The sequence below is a fragment of the Dromiciops gliroides genome, chromosome 6, assembly GCF_019393635.1.
Source record: "Dromiciops gliroides isolate mDroGli1 chromosome 6, mDroGli1.pri, whole genome shotgun sequence".
Classification (NCBI taxonomy): domain Eukaryota; kingdom Metazoa; phylum Chordata; class Mammalia; order Microbiotheria; family Microbiotheriidae; genus Dromiciops; species Dromiciops gliroides.
The window spans coordinates 6,816,004-6,840,345 of record NC_057866.1 but is presented as its reverse complement, the minus strand read 5'-3'; the positions used below and the strand labels follow the sequence as shown (position 1 = coordinate 6,840,345).

Sequence of the window (24,342 nt, the reverse complement as noted above, 5' to 3'; positions counted from 1 at the left end):
GAACCAATGATCCAGAACACCAGGAATTCTATGGGGCTGACGTCTATGAACTGCAGGTAGAGTTCTGTCTCATGGGAAAAGCTGGGAGAACAATGTTTGGCATGGGCTGAAATAGAATTTTCCTGACTCATTTTTGCCTATATGACAATGGAACATTTCCCAGTTGGCTGACTCGATGGTTGGCTATGACACGTTCTCAGAGGAACTGGCTGTCCACATGACTAGCCTGGAATGGACACCACCTTAGGGGAACATTTTTCTCTTCCTATAGCTATGCACCTACTTCCCTTTAATGGTAGATTTCTATAATTATAGCGGGTGATCTGTAGAAGATATGAGCAGAATATTCGATCTTTATCCAAGAGGCCAATACTGCAGCCCATTTGCAGGTTGTAAGATCTGAACTCTTCAGCCTAGAATTACAGGCCTTTCCATATCCCAAACAACTAAGTGGATGAGTGTTTGGTCCTGTCAGTTGCCTGTTACTAATTATATGTTTCTGCATAATATAAGGTTTAATATCTCACAACAATATGGGAATAATTAGGCAATGATATAAAGCTTTGTGAGGCTAAGGTATAATTCTATTATTGAATGAGATTAATATAAATATTTTCTGTTCTATGTTAAAAAATTTCAGCAAAATTTGTTATCTTAGATAAGAGTGACTTGTGATCTATCTTCTGTTACCTTAAAAAGACATCCAATTTACCTCAGGGTTATTATTTAATTTGGAATGAATGCTTCTCTACAGAGCATGCTCTGGAATGCAAAGCAATTACATGGGAGCCTGAAGAAGCTTGAGAGCTGTGGTCCATGTTTGTGGAATTCTTAGTCCATTTGAATATAGCTAGTAACAGAACCTGTTTTACTACAGACAACTCATCCACCATAATCTGGAATAGCGCCCCCCCCTGCCTTCCCCCATCACTGTCTTTGGTTACAAATGGAATAAAATAAGTGTCTCTGGTAAATCCATCTGTGAGCTACCTACAAAGAGTACTGTAACCTGTGTGCTTTTGTATAGGATTAGACCCTTAGCAGAATCTCACCCTCCTAAGGGGGAATGACTGGCTAAAAGTAAATGACTAGAGTAAGTAATAAAGTTAAATCACTAGAGTAAAAAAATTATAAAATAAGATCAAATGCCTGTATATGTCAAATATAAATATTTCTACTGTGATACAAACAGAAGACACAAGCTTCTTTTATCTCAAAATTGTGCGTGTGTGTATTTGTCATTTTTGATGCCCTTCTGTTCTTTTAGGAGAAACTGGAAACACAAAAGGGATTTCAAAGTCTTGGAACTGTTACATCAAATAGGTTGGAGAATGTTCTTCAGATAAACAAAGGGATGAAAAGGAAGAGGACCTAGGGGAGGCCCAGCATCTGTCCAACTGGTTGGAAGTTAGAAGAAAAGAAAGCTTTCAATTACAGACAGGGCTTGTTGGAGCTCAATGGATGGGCTCCAGGACATGCCCACACCCATGTGTCTTTGATTCCACACAAACCTAAATAAGGACTTGCCAAACATCAAGCTAATTAATCTCATAGTCTATTAGAAATATTTAATAATAATTAGAATACTTAACATTTGGTAATAAAAACACAGTACTTTATAAATTTAAGCATTTATTTTTTAAATCAAAATACCAATAGATATATTTTTTCTCTAGCAATAAATAATTTGAATCATAGTTAAGTCTAAAGGGTAGACTACAAACTTACTATGTGTTAAATACTGCCCAAATCAAGAGCACTCAAGCATTCAATCCTAGATAGTTTATACTAGCAACTGATGCACTAACTATGAAATAAAACTTTGTTTTACTTTATTACATTTGGGATGTCCCAGATAATAATTTTGTTTATTAAAAATAATAAATGCATCTAAGAATAACAAGAATTAAAGAAAAAACAATGTCAATTAGCTATTGGTGAATTGATACTTTTACCAAGTTAATAAATAATAGCAGCTAAGTGGTTAAACCAATACGAAGAAGAAGTGGCCTCAAGTTTAAAAAGGGTCACAGTGGCTAGTACAGCTATGACCAGGAGAATGGACAATCTTTTCAGTTCAGACAGCGACCTCAATTTCTCTTTTGCATGAAAGCAAAGAGGAAAAATGTCCCCTTCTCCCCAGGCCTATGAGCCTGGGGATGACTTGGCCAGCTCTGACCCTCTGTCCTACTCTATCAAAGGAGGAATGAGAAACGGCCATGTGGGCGTGCTAGCCCAGGGTCCCAGGGCTGCCCATCCTCACCCTTCCCATCTGCCCCTAGTGTACTCTTGATACACCAGCCCATGGCCAATGGACAAGCCAGAAACTGGAGTGGATCAAGCTTCATTATTTCCTTTGCAGGGAAACACCAGGAGGGGTAGCAAAGCACTCTGGGCTTTGAATGGACCCAACTCTCCCAAAGAGAGGAGGAGAAGCGCACCTCCAAAGAGGCACCTCCAAAGAGACACCTGCGAGCTTTCCTGGAGAGCCAGCAGTGCTCGTGCTTATGGCCCCTTCTCAGCTCCTTTTACTTGAGGACTAAGATGCTGGGGTTTATCTGGATAAATAAAACTAAAATGCAGAAATATGCAAGGAAGAATACCCATAGAGAGCGGTGGCCCTGGACCCCAAACCTCATGCCCCAGGCTCACTTCCTTGCATCCCACACACTTGCTGCAGCCCATTCTACTTCTCTGAATACTGAGGGCAGCCAGGAGAACTTAAAGGGCACAGGGCGCCGAGACCTAAATGAGGGCTGAAAGAACAAGACAGAGCTGCCAAAGTTAGTCATGTCCTACTGCCTGCTGCTTTTGCACCCAGGCTTCTAGCACTGAGTGAGACATTTGCTCAAAGAGGGAGCGAGGGAGGGATGGAGGAGAAGCCTTTTAGAGTTCATCTCAGAGGTTTCTAATGTCCTGCCTGGTTCTGGAAAGGTCCAATTAAGCTGGATTGGACCGCTTCTAAAATGGTGGGGGTGCGGGGAGGTCTCATTTTCACAATTCCAGGTCATGGGTTTACATCATCTGTGCCTTTTGATGGCTAGTGAGAAAGATGCCTGACCATAGCATGAAACAAGGGCATGCTATTTTTATAGTTCTAAATAACAACTCTTAGTTTTTCCCCATTGAACAGAAAGAGAAGTGGAATTGTATAGTCTTTGAGTTCTAGATAACTCTTCATTTCAGTCATTACTGTAGAGTCACACATATATTTGTACTTACAGAGATTTTAATCTCCGATTTCACTGGAAAAGAAGGCAGTCTCTGGCTGGCTCTTCCTGGCACTGAATCAGCCAGTTTCTCTGCCCTTCCTGGGGGAGCTCTTGGCTCCTTCCAGATTGTCCAGCTGCAGCTAGAGCTCAGCCATGTAGAAGAGAAGAAATCCCAAGTGTGCACTGAGAAAACCCTGCCCTGCAGAGCGCATGCCTGGAACAGTGCCTGTGGCCTGGCCTCTGAGGCTCCTCCTCTTCCTCCCCGGATTAAAGGTTGCCTTCACTGAACGGGGCCCTTTTCTCCCTCCATCATGCCATTCGTGGCACTACACTGCTTTGTCTTCAGGCAGTCAATGCAGGATAGGCCTAGGTCCCTCCCACCTCGGTCAGGGGCCATGGGGAGCCCAGGAGGGCTCAGGTGCTGGGAAGCCTGGTCCTTCAGGCTTGTCTACCTCCTCTGCCCTGCCTCTTGGCCTTCCCCTAGGGGCTTCAGTCCCCCAGACGCTATGTAGGGATTGGATTAGGGACAGGACCAAGTGTTCCCTGTCTTCCTTTCAGGAATCTCTCCCCAGGAACTGAGCTTTGCTCTTCTCCCTGATGGAGAGTTAGGACATTGCTGTGGAGCAAAGAGCCAGCCCTTTGCGTAATGACCAACTTATCTGCTTCTGGATCCATAGCAATAGCACACTGTGAATGTCACTCACTTAGCCAGGCTCTCCCCAAAAGTCCGTCACTTTTTTGGGACCAATGTACCATTCTGGGGCAGCTGCCATCACTAAGAACCACTAACCAACTGAGAGGAGTGGTTCCAAGGCATGTTTCACTCTGGGGATAGTTGAGACCTTTCCAACATTTGTGTGTGTAGGGATCCTTATCCATCTTAGAGAGACCCTTTATGCTAATCGAGCCTATCTGCATGCCGATGCAGGGCAGTAATAATAATAATAATAAAGCCCACTAACAATGCAGAGGCTCGCTGGAAAGTGGGCCCTTTGCACAATTCAAAAGGGCCAGATTTCCAAGCCCTAGAATGAGTCCCAGAGGACAGAGAGCCTGCAGAGGCTACCACACACCCTGTTTGTAAACCCTTAGGGTGAGTCAGCTAATCGGAGGACATGGGGACCCCCTTTACCCCTGACATCCTCAGGGAGCTCAACAATTCTTCAACAAATGTAGCTGTAGCGTAACGACCCTTCCAAAGAATTTCCGAAGAGAAGATTGTTACTGAAAGCTCTCAAGGCTCAGCAGCATCTGTCTGGAAGGGAATTCTCTGGAGGGGGTGCGGTGGGAGAAGGGACCCAACCTGATTCTTCTTGCTTGAGGCCAGCCTACTATTGGGTGATTTCCAATTCAAAGAATTATTGTGGATCCCAGGAATCCTCCCCCCCCCTCCCCCCAGATAATGGCGCATGGAGACATCAGCCCGGGACGTCCTCCGGGGACTCAACGAACAGATTTCCTACATTCGTGGGTGCATGGGCGGCGCGGCCCTTCATGCTCCAGGGGACCATCTGAACTAGGCCTTGTTAGCCGCTTCCTACATATACCAAGACAGAGTTTCCATTTTGAGCATTGTCATGGGGGAGACCTCCCTCACTCGCCAGGATGCTCCAGGCTACTCGACTTTCAACCCTTTGGATTTGAATTCCGTGTGAAGAATCTGGGACAGACACCTCCCAAACTCCTCGAGGATCATCTGCTCTGCCAGGCACGCGGAGCAGTGCCCCTTCTCCGCCTCTTCTCCTTGGGCCAGCAGGCAGGCACAAGTCGCTTCCACCACTTCCCAGGAGATACATGTATAAGGTCGCCTGTTGGAAACGAGCCAGTTACAAGGGCGACATTTCAAGGGCTTGTGCTTCAAAAACCCCACTGCTATTCAGTGCAAAGTTCGGATTCACGAGTCCTACTAACCGTCATGTGGCAAGGGAGCCAAGGCCTGCTCTGGGTCTCCTGAGCCTGCACAGTATTGACTGGTGAGGTCCCATAAAGAACCTTTCACTACAAAAGAGAAATCTGCAGATTTCCTGACCTGATCCTGACAGGTTCTAAGCATCCTTGACATAATTATCAAGCAAAACACTTTCCCCTAGAGCATCAGAGGCTTTCAAATCCCCTGCAGCCAAATGCATCTCTAGTGTTTAATCAGGACCAGAAAGGTCTGTACACCCACATTAGTCACCTTTGACCTGAGGTCTCTAGAGAATGTCTATGCTGGAGCGAAGGACCTCAGTAAAATAAAATGTGGACAGTTGTGCTGCTGCTGACTCTGCCACCACAGCTGCCCAAACCCCTCCCACCCACGCCCAACAAGACAGCCTCCATGAGATGCAGGTAGCCCCAGACGACAGATCCACCCTCTCCCAGTTGGCTCCAAAGGGGCACCTTTCTCACTTGGTTGAAGCCCAGGGTCACCCACCACCACCACAATGAGGGCTTGGAATGGGTAGTAACCAGCTAATGAGCTGAGACATCCCCATGCCATGCATACCTTATGCCAGGTCCCGAGGACATTCTGAATCACAGAATTGAGGAGCTGATGAGGCCCAGAGAGTCTGAATGAAAGACTTTTCTACATTTTGGTTGGGGTGGGGGTCAGAGAAAGGGAGGAGGGCTCTATCAGGGTGGTCTCCTCATGCCTACTTCCATGCAGAGACTTGTAGGGAGAGGCTGCATGACCCTGTGTGGGCTGGGTAGCCCAGGGAATAAAAAGCGGGGCCTGGAGTCAGGAAGACCTGACTCACTGACTAAATCAGGGAACCTCTGGCTGCCTCAGTTTCCTCATCTCTAAAATGGGGATAACAACATCGCCCACCTCAGGGCTATTGTGGAGCCTGCCCTGGAGAAAGGGCTATAGAAATGTTAGCTGTTGGGGACACTAGGGGGTGCTGCAGTGGATAGAGTGGCACCCCTGGAGTCAGGAGGACCTGAGTTCAAGTCCAGCCTCAGACATTTGACACACTAGCTGTGTGACCCTGGGCAAGTCACTTCACCCCAATATCTTCAAACACAGATGCCCTGAGCTCTGCTTTGGGCCACCATCAGAGACATATGCGCAAATACCTGAGAAATTCATATTGCCAGGCCCAGATTTCTTCTTACCTTCCCTCCAAATTTTACTTTTCTTTTCTCCTTACTGAGCTACAATTTAGAGTTGCTTACCTGTCCTTCCTGAACTTGGGCAACACTGCAAACTTGGATGGTGAGAAAAGATGGCTTCCTTCAGCCCCTCCAATCTCCACATAGTTAGGCATGTTCAGGAGGGTTTTTCGTTCCGGGCTTTCTTCATAATTTTTGCAACCAATACATTTGCAAATAGAAGAACACATAATTTTGGCCTGGCAACATAAATGCTTTGATTAAAATTCAACTGAGAAAACACTTGGTAAGAGCTTACAATGTGCGGAAAGAGCTCCACAAGCCAAAAAACCAAAAGCCAACATATCTTATTTAAAACCAACCCACTCCATTTGAATCTTAATGGGTGAGGGTAAGTGTGCAAGAAGAGAAGTGATCTACAAAGAAAACTCTCTTCTAATTCCATAGAAAATCTGTCGGTTTCCACATGCAAAAAGGCAGGTGATTGAGGTGTGGACCAGAAAGTCAGAAGGGGGAGGGAGTGGCAGAATAGGAGTGTGTTCTCGCTTCTGTGAGAAGATGTTTCCTTTCATTCTCCAGAGCTCAGAATCAATGGGGTCAAGACACAGCTCCTGACAGTGAAGTGACTGTGGATGCATGTGTTGGGGTTTTTATGCATGTGTTTGCATCAGCCAATTAGCCAAGCACTGAGTAAAATGGGAGAAGGGGTTGTGTTTGCTCCTTCTAGAAATCCCCCCACACCAGGAAGAGTCAGTGGTGGCTGCAAAGGGGGCATTTGGGAGAGCCGTCAAAGGCTCCTTTCTGAGCCCTCCCTACCTTGTTCTCTGCCCATGAACCAAGGAGATATGGCTAATGTCATTTTTTCATGAGACGCCAATATTTGAGCCAAAATCCCAAAGTCAAATTCCACCTTATAAAGAAATTTACTTATAAATGTATTTTACCTTTTAAGAGAAAGGTAGAGAGTAATAAGGCATTGATAATAACAAATAAAGTCTTGTGTAAATGTCAGATCTCAGATTGTAAAAGCCTTTGAGGGCAGGGCTGTCTTCCTTTGACCTTTGTTTGTCTCCTCTGCACTTAGACACACAACATAGTGCCTTAGTAGTAAGTTAAACTTACTTGGTAGAAGATGTAGTAAACTCTTGTTGACTGACTTCCAAAAATTCAGATTACATCTGGGAAACAAATACAATCTGGTGGCTCTTTATAAATGTAGTCAGAAATTCGCTACGATTTTTGGTTGTTTTTTAAAATAGGGCCCTGAGTTACTTGAGTGGGAAGAAGACTTTATTTGCCAAGGCAGGAGATGGAATGACTCACCTCATAGCACTCACAGTAATTCTTAAGACAGCCGGACCTCTTGCAATTACACCCTTTGTTATGACGAGGCTTAATATCCCCCAGTTTTCCTTTCCCAATCTTGGGTTGGAAGGCTTCTGGATTTCTATCGAGACAGGCCTGAGAGAGAAAGATGAGGCAGGTGAGAAATTCCCCCAATGTTTTGGTGTGTATTACTAAAGAACACATTTCAGGAACTCGTACACTAATGCATCTGTGCACACATCTGTATGTATCTGCCATATATCCCGAGCAAACAATTGGCAAACCAGCTCGATAACTATGACAGTGCATCACTTTCTCTTTTTATTCAGTTTTTAATTTTACTTTTATTTCAACAATTTCCTTTGCAGTTACATTCATAAAAAGGAGCTTTTGTCCTCTTAAATGGAGAGAGTGCCTTTGCCTTTAAGAGCATGTTCTTTCGGTTAAAGTTTACCCAGAGGAGGAGGGAAATCTCTCACAGGGTTCTCTCTGCAGCCAGCCAGCCAGCCACAGTCAAATTGAGAAGGTCTTTCACATTAAGGGCTGATTTTCTCCACGTTCCACATGAGCAATTCAATTAGGTGAAATGACCAACCATCACAAGCCATGTCAACACGTGTCATTTTCTTTTTCACATAATGAGAATTTTATTTTCAGAAGCTGGTTGGAAGTATAATAGACTGCTGAACTTCTCTGCCATTGACTGGCTGTGTGGGCAAGTCACTTCCCTCCCAGAGCCTGTTTCCTCTTCAGTGAACACGGGGCTCTGCACAACTGCCTTGCCAACAGCACAGGACTGTGGTCAGTTAAGTGCTTTGTCAACAGTGAAGCTGCTGTTGGGCATCTAGGCCTTCGACCCTTCTTCTTCCCTGGGTTGTGGAAGACCAAGGACCCAGGGTTAGGAGGAGCTGAGAGGCCCAGGTCCCTAATTTTACAGATAAACAACATCTACTTAAACACCCTCTGGAGAATGATGATGACAACAACAGCATCTTAACTGTTCAGTCCTGTCAGACCCTCTGTGACCACCCTTGGATTTTCTTGGAGTTTGCCATTTCTTTCTCCAGCTCATTTTACAGACGAAGAAACTGAGGCAAACAGGGTTGAGTGATTTGCCCAGGGTCACACAGTCAGTAAGTGTCAAGTGTCTGAGGCCAGACTTGAACTCTGGTCTCCCTGAATCCAGGGCCAGTGCTTTATCCACTGGGCCACCTAGCTGCCCCCTACACAGGGCTTTTAAGATCTGCAAAGCTCTATATTATCTGATTTGATTTTCACAACTACCCTCATTTTACAAATGAAGAAACTGAGGCGTGGAGTTAAGTGACTCACCCAGGGTCACAAAGTTCCTAAATGTCCAATGCAGGATTTGAACCCAGGTTTTCCTGACTCCCAAATCTAGTCCTCTATTCACTATGGCACGTAGGTGGCTCTATGCCTAACCTTACCGCTCCCTCCCTTCTCCTTTCATACTGCGGAAGAGGGCGTTGGTACGTGAATTTCCAGGCTATCCGGGAGAACGCAGGGCACACACCTCATGGAAGTGCCCTCTCGCACCTCTGATCGTTAGTGTAGGAGCATAGTTTCCGCTGTGGGACAGCTCCGCCTTCCTCGCTCCCTTCCCGTCTCAGACTAAGAAGTCTCCCCCGGCGGCGCTTCTGTACCACAGCCGTGCCACACCCGCGGCTACAGAAACCAACCCGCCTCCGGGCTCGCTCTACAGGCGAATTAGGAACCTTGGAGCCCCTCCCTCCACTGAATTAGGGAGCCTTTCAGCCCCTCCCGGCTAGCACTGAAGGGCGCACATTCCCCAAGGCTGGATATTCCCGGGGGCTCTTTACCTTAATGGCTTTAAAACGCTCGATTTCGTGCCGTAAATTGTTGTAACAATTATTGCAGTTGCAGTTGTTGCAAAAGTCCCCGTTGGCAAAGCAATCACAGTACCTGAAAAGAAAGCGAAGGTGAAGATTGGTGCTGCCGAAACAAGCAAATGGCCCCTCTAGGAGCTGGGAGTTGACCACATTTGTTTGTTTCTGATCCATAAATACCCAGGGCCGGGAGGGCTGGCAACGGAAGCTACAGGCTGCCTTTACAACCTGAGCTAAGGTGTGGCTGGGCATCCATCAGTCCTGGACACTGGCCAGGGAAGCAACAACCTCAAGCCAGGGAGACCGGGGAGGGCCTCTTTTGGTGACCAGACCTGGGATTTCCTCAGGGGTGGGAAAGCCCAGCAATGCAATTCTACTGGTGCTGATGGGCATGGGCTTGGAAAGCTGCCAGGGCCTGGAGACCCACCTCACCTCTCACCCCAAAGCCAGCATGTGTCTGCGGTGGGAGCAGAGCCCAAGTGAGGGTCCGGGATGACCCCAAAGCCCATTCTCTACCTGCAGCTGCTTTACTGATTGAATGAAGCCCATAAATCCCTCTCATTGTACCTTTCCTGCTGAAAGAATACTTCATTTCCAGTGGAAGCACCATCTCACTGTGCTAGAAACAATTCATCAGAAAACAGCTGCAATGAGCTATAAAAATGTCCGGGACAGAGAGGGTCACCACCACCAATGTCCTCTCCCGGTGACTGAAGGGCCCTTTCAGTGGGGCTTCCCTCTGTACCAGAAGAGCTGCTGCCAATTCAAAGACAGGTGGAGGCAGGCCTAGCCTTGTTTCCTGGCCATGGCTTCTCCCCCCACCCCCTCCGCCCCCTTTCCGAGTCTCCTCCTGCCGGGTCCTTGAGCCCGGACTGAGAGGTTCTCACTCACCGACCTGACTTAGACTCGAGGTCCATCTGGCTCTCCTTGAATCTGACTGTGATCTCCCTTCATCCCATTATCACCCAATGACTCTTAGATCCAACTAAGAACCCTCATTCAAGAGCCATCTTGAATCTTGTGGGCTCTCAGACTGTCCCAAAGCTGCTCAAGAGAGTTCCCTACTCAGCAGAGCTGCTTCCTCCTTCCCCATCCGCGTCCTGCTCTTTCCCAATGCTCCTTTTCCCTCCACATCTCCTATGCTCAGTGCACCAGTAGAGGGCTTGCCTGTGTATTCTCTTCCCTTGAAGTCCTCTGAAGAGATGAATTTTATCACCGAATCACTGAGTTTCAGAATTGCAAGAAAGCTCACTGCCCATCTAGTCCCTGATGGAAAAGACTCCTCTCTAAAATATAGCCCAAAGGGCTCATCCTTGCTTAATGACCTCCAAAGAGGGGGAACCCACTACTTCCTTAGGCTGCTGACATGTTCCACTCTGAGATAGCTCTCATTGTTAGAAAATTCTTCTCGACAAATCTCAATTTGTCCCATTGCAACTTAACTCCCATGATTCTAGGTGCCACCCTCTGGGGCCTAAGGGAACCAATTAAACCCCTCCTCCACCAGAGGATTACCAAGTCTCTCTTAAGTCTTCTCATCTCCAGAATAAGCACCCCCAATTCCCGCAACCCCTATTCACATGGCACAACTTTGGACCCTTCACCCTGGCTAGCCTTCCCTGGATGCTCTTCCATGAATCAGTGGCCTTCCTCCAATGTGGAACACAGTCCAAATCCCAGCCACACCTCTCCCATATTACTCTAGTGAAATTGATTTTTAAACCCACAGGAGGCTGAACATTTATTCCTATTAAATTTCATCTTACTAGAACTGGCTCAGTGTTCTAACCGGTCATCCAGTGTTAGCTCTCCCTCCTAACTCTACTTCATCTGCAAATTTGTAAGGCCACCTATGCCCTCCTGCAAACTATTAACAAAAATATTAAACAGCAAATGGTCAAGCCTTCCTAGGACACTCCCCTGGAGGCCACCTTCTAAGTTGATTTGGAACCAGTAATGGCGACTCTTTTTGCCTAACCTTTTTGTTGTCCTGCCCTCATCTTGACAGCCTCAGGTCATTGTGAGCTCCAGTACTCCTGGCACCATTCTGGGACCGTATGTGACTCATTTCAGCATTCATTGTCTGCTATGTACCCTTCATCCCATCTTCTCTCTGTGGCTTTTTTCAAATAAGGTGTTAGGTAAGTGCCCCGTGTATCCACACTGATATGGCACAGTACTGTAAGAAGGGATCAGAGGGCTGCTTGGTATGGATGACACAATGATAAGTAACAACAAAGAAAAGGAAGAACTGCTTCATTCTGGTTTTAATTCCATTTTCTCTGCCAAGGAGAATGATCTTTGGGCTAGGAAAAGGACAAATCAAAAATGGCTAATGGAGGATAGATCCCCAAGAGAGAGTAAAACAGCTTGGACTGCCTGAGGGTCTTCATGCCTGGGGATTAGCCCTGTGCTGCTTAACATTTTTTTAATCAATGCCTTCAGTAAAGGCACAGATAGCATGCTTATCAAATCAACAGATTACTTGCCCAAGACGGGGACGGATGGCTGACACAACGGTTGACAGACAGATGATGAAATTCAATAGAGATAAACAGGACACTATAGGACCATAGATCCAGAGCGGGAAGGAACCCACAGGTCATTTATTCCAGTCCCTTCATTTTACAGATGAGGAAAATAAGGCCCATAGTGGCTCGTTGATTTGTCCAAGGTAATATGGATAGTAAATGACAGAGCTGAATTTAAACTGAGTGGTAAGTGACCTAAGGTTTTTGAACTCAGGGTTTTTTTGTTTGTTTGTTTTTTAAATTAGCTTCATAAATAAAAGATGGGGGAGGCTGAAAAAGATCTAGGGCTCTTAGTGCACTCCAGGTTTAACGTGAATCAACAATGTAATATGACGGTCAAGAAATGAATGTGATCTTGAACTGAATTCTGAATAGCAGGATTCCCAGTAATTAGGAGACAGGTATTCTGACTGCACTCTGCAATGTTCTCAGTTACTGTGATCAATTCTGGCTAGTCTATAGTCTAGGTAGTTCATTCAGAGAAGAGTGACCAGCACAGTGGAGGGGCATGATTCCCTGACATGTGGCGATCAGCTGAAGGAATGTGGAACTTGTCAGAGAAAAGACGTGGGCAAGGCTGGGGGATGGGCAGATTTCATCCTTCTGTCCGAGTATCTGCAGGGCTTTTGGGGGGAAGGCAAAGGCAGGAGTCGTGATGAATAGTACAGAAAGGCTATAAGGAAGCCTTCCTTCCCTAAAGGAATGGGACCATTGGCCAGGTACCTGTGGCATGTGGATGGCTTCCATCGTGCCTTCTAATTTGAACATCCTGGTACCCTGTGATTCACTGTTGGCTGCAGGAGTAACAGTTCATATGGATGCAACACTCGGATTCTATAAAGCCAACTGCTGCTTGATGGTGCCGTGAGATAAATGGTATCAATGTTATCCCACTTTACAGATAAAGAAACTGAGGCTCCCGGGGAAGTAAAAGGGCTTTCCCAGAGTCACAAGCTGAGGGGACTTGGAGGTTGTCTCTCTATTGACTTAAGGTCTGTTCTCACTCTACAAAACCATGCTGAATTCAGTCAGACTATACCGTGGGCTCACTATTTACTTGGTAGCTTGGGGTTAACCACCTGCGCTCTCTGGGCCTCACTTTCCTTAGTCTTCGGAACTTCCAAGATTCCTTCTATTTCCAAAATCTAGGAATGTTCCTTAGTCTTGGTATCCTCCCCTCAGGAAGCTGGCCCAGGTACCTTCTCAGTGGGGTCACACCTGCCCCCTGCTGGCAACTCATAGCACTACCCCAACAGTCAACATTCGCCTTGATGGATGTAATAGCAGGAAAAACACTGGATTCAAGTCAGGGCTGTACTACTTCCAGACTGGATGACCTTGGGCAAGTCCCTTAACTGCTAAGAAGCTAGTCTGCTAACCTATCAAAGGCTGTTGTAAGGAAAGGGCTTTGTGTAAATTGACTGTGAGATCATCCACTCTTATGTAGTCTACCTTCATCGAGTGACCTCAAGATGTCAGTCCATTTCTCTGGACCCAGAACTCTGTGAAATAGTGAAGAGTGGCCCCCAAGGTCCTTTCTGGATCTCAATCTACAGCCCCATCATCTTGGGACAGTGCTGATCACCAATGAGGTAGAATGGACTGAATGATTGGCACAGCTCAAGGTCAAGTATGGTTGACAAGAGCCAGAAAGGAGCATGCTTTGGTGTGTCAGTGAACCCTTTGCAGAGACAAACCTTGGTGCCATTGCCTCTGCTTCTTTTCCAGCTGACACTCACCCAAGACCACGTCTGCTGTGGTCTCCTGACATCAAGATTCCACAAGGACTCAGTGGATGAGTTGGTTCAACAGCTAATCCAGAAAGAGAAAGGTCAGGGTCTTGCTGGTCATGAAAAAACAGCAAGGCACCCCATCAGCTTCCTCCTCTTCCTTTTGAAAGACATTGACAACACTGACATTTCTGATATCTCTTGGTCTACCTTCAGTGCTTGAACACACAAAAGCAAAGAAAGGAAAAGAAAGGCCATCCCAGATTCCAAGTGGGCCCTTCTCTCCCTGCATGAAGATGGTGGGGGTGCGCCCACAAGCAGGAGAATCCCCATCCTTCTGAGCACCATGGGGTCCTCTCTGCTCCACAGGATTTAACCCTTTATGACCTAACCTGTATTCAGATTTCTAAAGTGTGGCAGGCAAGGAGAAAGGCAAATACAAAGAATCATTTGAATGGGGTTGGGGAGGGGAGAAGAGGGGAAAAGGGAAAAACCAGCCAACAAATGGAACATCATGCCATGCTTGTGTTCTGTAAGAGACTGGATTTGTATTCTCCAGAAAGGAGTGAGCCTATTCCCAAAGTTGGTCCTGAGAGACAAACAGGCCAGCCTTGATCAGAAAAGCAGAGAATCTTAGAGAAGGAAGTTAAAGGTCACCTAGTTCAAACTCCCACTGTATAATGGGAATCCTCTCCATAAACATTCCTGGCATATGGTCATCCAGCCTCTGAATGGACACTGACAATGACAGGGCACTCACTCCCTCTCCAGGCAGACCATCTGATTCCTCTTAGCTCTTGGTGTGGAGCTGACACTTCCAGATTTGAAGGACTCCATTCATGGGCATCTCGACCCAAGGCTGGGGGCCCTCTGAGGCCATCTTGTCCAACCTCCTCACATAACCCTCCCACCCTCAGCCAGTTCAGCACCACCCAACTTTCTCCCTCAAATCCAAGGGGGAGCCAAATGGGGGGACAAGAGAGAGAAAGCACAAATAATCCACAGAGTGACGAATTATTTTCAATTTTCCTCTTCTCTTTCGCTACTTCTTTTTTTTTTAACTATTAAATGTTATTACCCATTTCCCACAAAAGAAATCTATCTATAACAAACTTGTCTTAGAAAAAAGAAGGGAATTCATTTTGTCAAGTTGTACTCTTAAAAATGAAATCAAGGGGGCAGCTAGATGGCGTAGTGGTTAAAGCACCGGCCCTGGATTCAGGAGTACCTGAGTTCAAATCCGGCCTCAGACACTTGACACTTACTAGCTGTGTGACCGTGGGCAAGTCACTTACCCCCCATTGCCTAAAAAAAAAAAAAAAGAAAGAAATCAAACAGTGAATAGTCAATGAATATGATCATCATAGAAACTTTCCTTGTTCCCTGTAAGCATTAAATAGCCCAATTATTAATAGAAAGTTATGTGAAATCCTTAAAAAATGTACCTGACATAAATATCTGTCCACTTGGAACATAAGGCAAGATGACCCTTTAGACCTATGGACATTCTGGTTTGTCAAATCTCCAGGACTCCCTAGTTTGTGCTCAGTCCAGCCTCCTCCTTGCCTTTGATTTCTTCTCCTCTCTCTCCTGCTGCCCATTTGGCCATCTCATTGCCTGCCCACCAACCAGAGGGCTGAAACTCAAGCATGCCTTTTTGCTTGATATGACCAGCTGCAGCAGAAAGTTCGTTATGGAGGAAGTGGAATTGCTTATTACAATGAAGACTTTTTTTTTTTCCTGGGGCAATGAGGGTTAAGTGACTTGCCCAGGGTCACACAGCTAGTGTCAAGTGTCTGAGTCTGGATTTGAACTCAGGTCCTCCTGAATCCAGGGCCGGTGCTTTATCCACTAAGCCACCTAGCTACCTCAAAATGAAGACTTTTAAATTCTGTGGTCTTTGTTCATGTTTCACACACCCTTTATCTGCTGTTATGACAATGGCATTTAGTCTGGCAATACACATTCAGGAAGGGAAATAATACCTCTATTTGTGTATGTCCCATTCAGGATGGTCCTAGTCCCTTTAGGCCCTTGTTGTTGCTGTTTCTGATAGTTGTGTTTCAATATAATTGGTTTCCTTGCATATTCTTTATGTTTGGTTTTATGCAACATTATTGATAAAAAGGATCTGCAGGCTTCCCCACACTGTCACCAACAGGGTCCAGGACCTCCCCCCAAAATGGTTCAGAACCCCTCCCTGCTTTAGACGCCACCTAAAAAAGATGCCTGTCCTCAGACTACAGTACAGTTTGGGGGAAAATTCCTGATTAGGAACGAAAAGCAGACAAGATCCATGCAAGTTCATCCATTGAAGTCCATGCCAAATCACCCCAGAGAGAGGGTCAACAGGCTAAATAAAGAGATTCTACTGGAGACTTCCCAATCTCTGACTGGGCAAACTGGAGGAAGATCTCCCGCCTGATTTGGGGCAAAAGAAAGAATAACATCAGACGGTAACATGTGGTTATTCTAACTATACTACATCAATCTAGTGGCTCAAGACCCCTTATCCTGGCAAATAAGGGGCACAGATGATTTAAAAAGCTTATTTTCAGCCTAGATTTACTGTGAAGTGACTTTATTGATTTTTCCCCATGCCAAAGTCAAAATGTATACCCAAATAGTCCATGAATACAAATGTCACCCAAACGTCCTGTGTATCCCAAGATTGTTCTGAGAATTCAATTCCCATTTCTCTTTGAGACGCTCACTTTTCAAAGGATTAGGAGACATTTTCTGCAAACTCTGTTTGGGCTCTCACCTCAATAGACTGTAAGATCCTTGAAGGCAGGGACTGCTTTGTCTCTCCACAAAGCAGAGTTCCTTGCAAACCATAGGTGCTCAATACATGTCTGCTGAATTGCTACAAATTGCCCAAATGAAAATGAGAGCTATCTATTCTGAAACTGAATTTTACATTAGATGCTACAATAATCTGTCATCTGGAAGCATCGATATTTAAACACCTGGAAAAGCACAAATAAAGGATACCACAAAACTCGTATTTTTATGATGGGGTGTTGTGAATAAACGATTCTTCAATTTTCCCCTCTAATTTTTAACTATTATTTTATTAGGCTTGCAAACAATTTGGGTGAAACACACAAATCAATTTTTCTAAATTTAAACTATCCATCTTTAGTGCTGTAAGAAGTCAATAATGCCATTCTTGCCTCTACCTATTTTCAATATACTCCTAATAGAGTAGAGCAAACACGACATGCTATTGCCCTATGCAAGAGCTCTGCTTATGGGGACAGGAAGAGAAGGAATAAGGAAAGAAGGAAGGTTCCTAGGAGTGCTCACCTATGCCTCCCTGCTCTACCCTGTGAATTCCCTCCTATTGTCATCCCTGTGATTAAGCTTTCCCCTGACCTCAGGCTCACAGAACCACATGGGGAATCCCCGCTGCCCTTAGATTTCTCTCCTGGATTCCTCATACAGATCAATTTTGTCCTCCTAGCCTTTCTTCTCCCCAAAGGAGAAGCCCAGTGCATCATGGACTGACTTTCCCTGACTTGTCTCACTCTTATGTGGTCTCCAAGCTTTTCATTCCTTCCATGAATGGACATGCCTTGCATTCACAAAGGCTATATCATATCTTCAGTCCTATATTCCAGCAATTAACTCAATTTTCAACTAGTAAAAGCTTTGTTAGCAAGTCCTCATGGGCTTTGGGATTTAGGAAAATTAAGATGGTCAACTCACTTTTGGCCCACTCCAACACCCCTTGGGCCCCTCCACTCTCCCAGCCCATGCCCCACTGTTCCACCAAGGGGCTCTCTTTGACTTCTCAAGGAGCTCTGCAGTGGAAAAATTACACAGAGACGTGGTTATGGTTGCTAGCCACTGAGGACTTTCAGTCCCAAGCTAAAGACAGGAGGCTGCCCACAGAAAGAGCTGAAGGCAGCATAGGATGGGGCAGGGCAGGCAACAGAAACAGGTTCCATGTGGTGTAGCGCTGTTTACAGCAGTAGTCCAGGCGCACTCCCTATTTCTGCCACTCACTCTCTCCTTCTGGCCAATATCTATGTGTCTAAGAAGGTCACTGCCCAGCCTCTCTGCTTACCCAGATTCCACAGTTGGCAGCCCTAGGTGGGCAAGGCAAAAGTGTCCACTAGTTTTCACGCGGATAATAAACCATAAAACAGATTATGAGTTTGGAGGTGTTTTTATAGCTAATGTTCAGCAGGTGCTAACACTGGTCTGAGGGGTTAATGAATGATCAGTGGGAATGCAAACAGAAGGCAGAGGAAGGCTCCTCCCTTGGGATGCAGGTGACTCCACCCATACATCAAGTGACAAAGCCAAAGGTGTGTTCACACCTTGAGTGTGTTTCCAGTTCTTAACTGACCATTAGAGGCCACCATGGTGCACATCAGCCCCATTGCTCAACATGGCCACGTGTACACTCCTTGCCAACCTGGCATTGTCTGGACCTTTCTCCATTTACTGATTTCTAAACAACCTTATTTCATATTTAAGAATGAAGGATTTTTGATTACTTACAATTTCAGACACTGGGATTTGGTACAGTTACATGGCTTTTTAGACTTTGAGTCCCATGAACTAAGAGTTACTCTACAAGGATTAAAAAAGAAAATGTATTCAGATAGTTAGCCTTTTAAAAAAGAGGAGTCATTAAGCTTCTGGTGTTTTGTCTTTGTGGTAACAAACATGGAAATTCACACCACCAGGGACTAAAGTTATTGGTAGGTGTCTGATTATGAAATCTAATCTTAGAAAAGGAGAGTGGGAGTGATTTAAAAGCAGTGGGCTGGAAATTCACTGTCTGGCCAAGTGGGTAACTCACTGCTCCCCTTCTCAAGGCAGCAATCACAAATTCATGCCATCAACTGCTTTGGTTCACACCTCTCTTCTAGGTGTCCACATTTCTGTATTCATTTTGCATTCCAGGGTAATAAAAACCCTCTTTTGTGGTTCTCTGGAGACCAAGAGAAGGCTTTCCAAATAGGTTGAAAGTGTGAATTGAGGGGAATGAATAAGACAATTATTTTTATGTCAATGATTTATACTTTTAATATGACCCATATTAATAAAGCATATAGCAAGCACTCAATAATTTGATCATTGTGGATTTTCCTCAGGTGTTATCTTCAGGTACATTTAACAAGTATTTATTAAGCACCTACTGTGTACCTGATAAATGTTCTGGGCACACAAAGGAAAAAAAAAGAAACAATTTCTGTCCTCAGAGCACTTATAGTGTACTAGTTGAAAGCAATATGTCAACACAAAATGGGGGGGAGGGGTAAACAGTAGTGACTGGAGGAATCAGGAAGGGCTTCCTGTAAGAGATGGCATTCAAGAGGAACCCAAAGAGAAACTAGGAGTTGAGGAGGAAGAGCCTTAAGGGAATGGGTGGGGTGAGGGTGGGGCTCTGTCCATGCGAAGGCAGAAGGTGGAATGATATGGAGAGGGAACATCACAGGGGTCAGTGTTGTGCTGCAGAAGGGTTAAGAAGGGTGAAACTGAGACCTGGCCATTGGATCCAGCAACCAAGAGAGCAAAGACTGCAAGCAACAGAGAAGTGACCGGAAGGGGAGAAATTGGAGTTTGGCTGTGAAAAGGGAGGGGGCTCTGGGATGGTTGCTTAAAGGAATTGTAGAGTCAAGGAATTCTCTTTTTAGTGGGATGGGTTGGGATTTAGGCATGTTTGGAGGCAGAATGGAAGGAGCCAGTGGATAAGGAGAAATCCTAAACGAGAGCGAGGGGTTGATAAAGTGCTCCAGTGAAGGGGCTAGACTCAATGGACAAACAGAAGGGTCAGCCTGCCCTCTGAAGCTGGGGCAAAGAAGAAAAGAATGAGGGTGACACTGAGGGAATGCAGGGTACAGAACTGTGCAGAAGGAAGAATGGCCTCTGAGTACCTTGAAGAGGTTTGGAAGAAACACTGGGGCAGGACAGAAGGAGTGGAGAGGAGGAGAGGGGGCCCAGGAGTCACAGCTTCGTGACTATCTCCAAGCGCTTTTGGGAGCTTGTGAGCAGATATGAGAAGTGGAATAGTCAGAGCAATTCAGGACTGAAGACTGGAAAGGAACGCAGAGAAGAGCAATGGACTCATGAGTACAAGCCAGCGTAAAGATGAACGAGTTAATGACATGGTTGGGATACCAAAGGGAAGAAAGTGAGCCTGGGAAAGCAGAGAGGGGTGGAGGGATCAAGGATCAGGTATGGAAGTGGTGGAAAGTGAGGGAGTGGTAGTCAGACTTAAGAATGCCAACACTCTGGATAATGGGGGCAGAATGCTTGTGAGCAGGCAATTATGACTTGGGGGCTTGGCTATCCCTGTATGGCTGTGGTGGAATGATGGCTTGCTCAGGGGAGCTTCCACAGAGTCTGAGGGGGTCTCAGCAAGTGGAAGGGCAGGAATGGGAGGAGACAAGAAGTCAGTCAGCCAGGGCTGAGCTCCAAGAGAGAGAGAACTACTACCAACATCTGGCTAGGGTGATCTGGCTTGCTGGTCTGATACTCTAAGGAAGAGACATCAGTGGGGCTCAGAGGTGACAGGAGAGTCTGGAAGCGTCTGTGAGGAGGAATGGGCCTGTTCCTACCCCTGGACCAGAGGCCAAAGGGGACCTGAGACCAGGGGTGTCCAGAGCCAAGGCTTCACTCAGGGGTGGGCGTTAACCCAGGAACCTTCTCTATCGATTCATACCTTTAACTGTGGGAATCTGAAGGTAAGGTATTCGACACTCAGTTGCAACCAAATACAGAAAGATAAAAAGAGAGATGTTTTCTAAGCCAATGGTGGGAATTCAGTATATTCCAAAGACAGAAGTTGTGAATGTTTGACATGTTTTTGTGTCTATACCTCCTAATGCAGGGCCTTGTACACAGTAGGTGCTTAATGAATGATATTTAAAATGAAAAGACAGTGGTGTGTGTGTGTGTGGGGGGGTGGTGGTAATGAGGATAAAGGGAGGCATCACTTTGTAAAGATGCATATTGTGACCCTGTAAATAGGAGATTGTCCAGTAAGCTGATGTCATAGGTGCTGCCAAGCTGGGGCTTCATGTTCTTCAGTTGTTATATGATTCCCCATGGTGCCTGGGACCCCAGTACTTACTGACTTGAGACAGCTATTGGCATCTGTCTATGAGACCAATGACATTCTTTCCATGCTCATCTAGTTGCCATAGGCTCCCTAACCCCTTTGACTCTCCCCATGGAAGGGAAGTTCCTTCAAGTTCTTTCCAGGGCCCTCATGGGCCCCCCTTTTTGATTCTCCTCTCTAGATCAGGGGTTCTTAATGGGGGTCCATTTCCAGATCTCTGAGGTCTGTGAATTTGAACTTGGATGGGAAAAAAGACATCTTTATTTCAAATATAATTGGTTTCCTTGGCAACCCCATATAGTTTATTTTATGCACTTAGAAACCTTCTTCCAAGAAGGATTCACTGTCTTTACCAGAAAGCCACACAAGAGGTCTGAGAAACAAAAATGGCGGAGCCCAGATACTCCATCCAAATCAACTCTACATCTGTATACTTGGATTCACTGATGGCTTCCACCCAACGTCCTCGCCTCCTTAGCTCTCTGTTACTTTCCTGCCCAGAGCTGTGTCCCCAGTTTCTAAGGCATTCTCCATCCAAAATCATCGCCCAGAAGTTTAAGTGAATAAATTATTTCACATTGACTGGGTTCATTTCTTTCACGTAGGCACAGGTGGGTCATAGTGTTATGGTCTCCTGGGTAAAGTAACCAGGCTTTCCCTCCAACCCCCAAGCACCTACTAACCCTTAGCCAGAAAAGTGGGTGCCCTTGAGCATGGACGCTTGCTTAGGGGTGAGGGGCTAGTGTCTCCAGTGGCAGTGGCATTCTGCTCCATCCGTATGCCTGGGGTGGCACCTACATGGGGGCCAGTAGCTGCTGTCTTCTTTGTTCCTCCCCAACCTGGTTCCTGGGAAGTTTTTCCAGGCATTTCTGGGGGCTTCGACCTGGAAGTCCCTAGATAAAGGTGTGATGATTTCTTTTCCCTTCCATGCAAGAGTGGAGTGGGGAACTCTATGTTCCTGCTCAGGCAGGCATGATGGTTGAACTCTGAGAAGAGGGAAGTAACTCCAATGAATGTCTACAATACCACCAAGTCAAATCCACTGTAATTTATTAAATGATTGTTACTTTCCCACAGCACTAAGCTGAGGAAGAGGGATGGGAGATGTAGAAAATCAGCCTTGGCCATGGCAGAGCTTAGAACGGGCTTGGCCAAGGCCCGGAATCAACTGGAGAAACAACCCAAGGCAGCGAGTATCAAGGGTTCTAGGCCCGACAAAACAGGAGTGCTTAGGAATGGAGTAGGCAAAGGCTTCCTGGGGAGATTCTGACTTGAACTGAGTCTGGACGGAAGCACAGGTTGATGCTGGGGGGAAAGGAAGGGCCTACCAGGTGAGCAATGACATGAACCCAGGCACTGAGACAAGAATGAACAGGGAGGGGAATAAGGTCAGAGGTGAACCTGGGAGAGCAGAAGGAAGAAGGAGAAAGGGAGAGGGCTCTTGGCAGGGATGAAGCTCACCTCTCAGAACCTCACACTAACCACTTTTGGTGGAACAGATTTGTTCTGTCTCTGCTGCAGATCAGTTTGGAATTACACAAGGAGGGGACCCAAGGGCCCACACCTGCTGGCCCCACTAGCCCCTCATCCCAGTACTGTGCATGTGCCCCAAGGAATTAAAAGACAGAAACAAAGATACTACTATCAAAATATTCACAGCCAAGTTCTTGGTAGCAAAGAATTTGAGACAAAGCTTAGCCCCTCTAAGTATGAATGGTAAAAAATTCAGAATGTGGGATGTTCAGAAAAAGGGGAAGGGAGGTATGGTCCTTGGAGGAAGGCAGGCACCAAATAAACGAACAACTGAGACCATAAAGAGATAACAAAACGTGCCCCTCACCTCCCAACAGAAGGGTGGGGGACAGCTAGGGCAGAATGGGGAAGACATCATCAGACATGGATATTCTCTTGGGGGTCTTTGCTCAACTTTTTTATAGCAAGGGAGGAAGGATTGAACTGGGTGTTTGGGGTATTTTCACAGAAATGACTATGATGCAGAAACAAAAGGCATCCATAAAACTTACTTTAAAAGTGTAAACAAATAAAAAAATTAATAACATCATGGGGAATGTTTATAGCAAACATGGCAGGAATGGCTGCCTGGGCTCTTTTTCCAGCCCTTGGGAGAAGTTAGCTTTCTTGAGGCAAACACAATGTCTGGCACCTACAAGGTCCTTAATAATGCTTGTTGATTGACTGAATGAAAATGGATTCTTTCCACTCTGGTGTAAAATCTACTGGAAGAGCCCAAGCCCAGGCCTGGAGAGCTCATTCTCCATGCAAATGGCTTCTAGCCCTCTTCTCTCTCCTGATCACCAGCTGCCTGCTGGATGTCCCCACCCACAGTGCTCATAAACATCAAAGATGCTCAAGGAGTCAAACTCATCCCACTTCATCCAAGCCCATCCCTTCCCTAACTTTCTTGTTCCATCAAGGGCCTCCTTCTAGACACCCAAGTTCACGATCTCAAACTCATCTCTTTCCCATAACCTCCTATGTCCAATCAGCTGCATCCTGGTCCATCTGTCGTTGCCACATCTCTTGCATCTCGGCTCCATTCTCTCCTCTTCCACAGACACCGCCCTAGCTGAGCATGGGAGGGAGGAGGAACTCCGTTCAAATTCTGCCCCATCCACTTAGTACCAGTGTGACCCTGGCAACTTACTCACCTGCTCTTAGTCACAGTTTCCTCATCTGACCTGTAGGACCCTTCCCGGCTCTAAGTCTGATCCTGATTCTCTCGTCCCCTTTCTTCTGTAACTACTGCCAAGGCCTCCTGACGGCTCCTTCTGCTCGCTCCAGGCTCTCCCTTCTCCCGTTCATCCCCCCTACACCTGTCCAATGCTATTCTTTTTTTTTTTTTTTTCAATGCTATTCTTACTAGATCAGGTCTGTGTGTGCCACTTTCCTGCTCAAGATCCATCAGTGGCTCCCTATTGCCTACAGGATAACGCCCCAGCTCTGGCCTGTGTCTCCAGGCTGGTGTCACACATGAGCCTCCCTGCCTCAGCAGAGGCTCCCCACCCCTGCTCCCTCCCCCAGGCTCTGAGCAGTTCCGCTGCCCCTCCCCCCCCTTCTAACAGCCAGCACTCTCTGCTCCAGCCCACAGTCTCAGCTCAGATTCATGATGCATTTACTTTCCCCATTAGAATGCAAATTCCTTGAGGGAGGGCAGGGACCATATCCCCAGAGCCTAGCAAACAGTGGGCACTTAATAAATGCCTGTTGAACTGAACCCATTATCATCAGCAATGTGCAGATTTGGAGGAACCCCACAGCTTTGGGACTGTAACAGCAGCTGACCACTGACTGAGAGATACCAGGGAATCAGGGGGTCAGAGGGAATCTGACAACTCACGGCATACAAACTATGATTCTGGACAGAATTATAATGAAAGTGTCCCACCCACAACAAAATCTGTCAATGATTTTATGGAAAAATGTTTTGAAAGAAATTGACTCCACATACACCACCACCCTCTTACTGGATCTAAGAAG

The 24,342-nt window shown here is 46.1% G+C and overlaps 1 protein-coding gene across 1 annotated transcript in view; it reads right to left on the bottom strand.

The window, feature by feature from the left end:
* Positions 1-4,827: 4,827 nt before the first annotated feature.
* The window catches only part of TESMIN (testis expressed metallothionein like protein), a 46,712-nt gene continuing 27,197 nt past the window's right edge, over positions 4,828-24,342 (bottom strand). Inside the window, exons 7-11 of the mRNA XM_043972052.1 lie at positions 18,276-18,347; positions 9,476-9,578; positions 7,632-7,769; positions 6,372-6,547; positions 4,828-5,020 (exon numbers count right to left, since the gene is read on the bottom strand). Coding sequence (XP_043827987.1) covers positions 4,828-5,020; positions 6,372-6,547; positions 7,632-7,769; positions 9,476-9,578; positions 18,276-18,347 — 682 coding nt within the window. The remainder of the gene's footprint in view (positions 5,021-6,371; positions 6,548-7,631; positions 7,770-9,475; positions 9,579-18,275; positions 18,348-24,342) is intronic.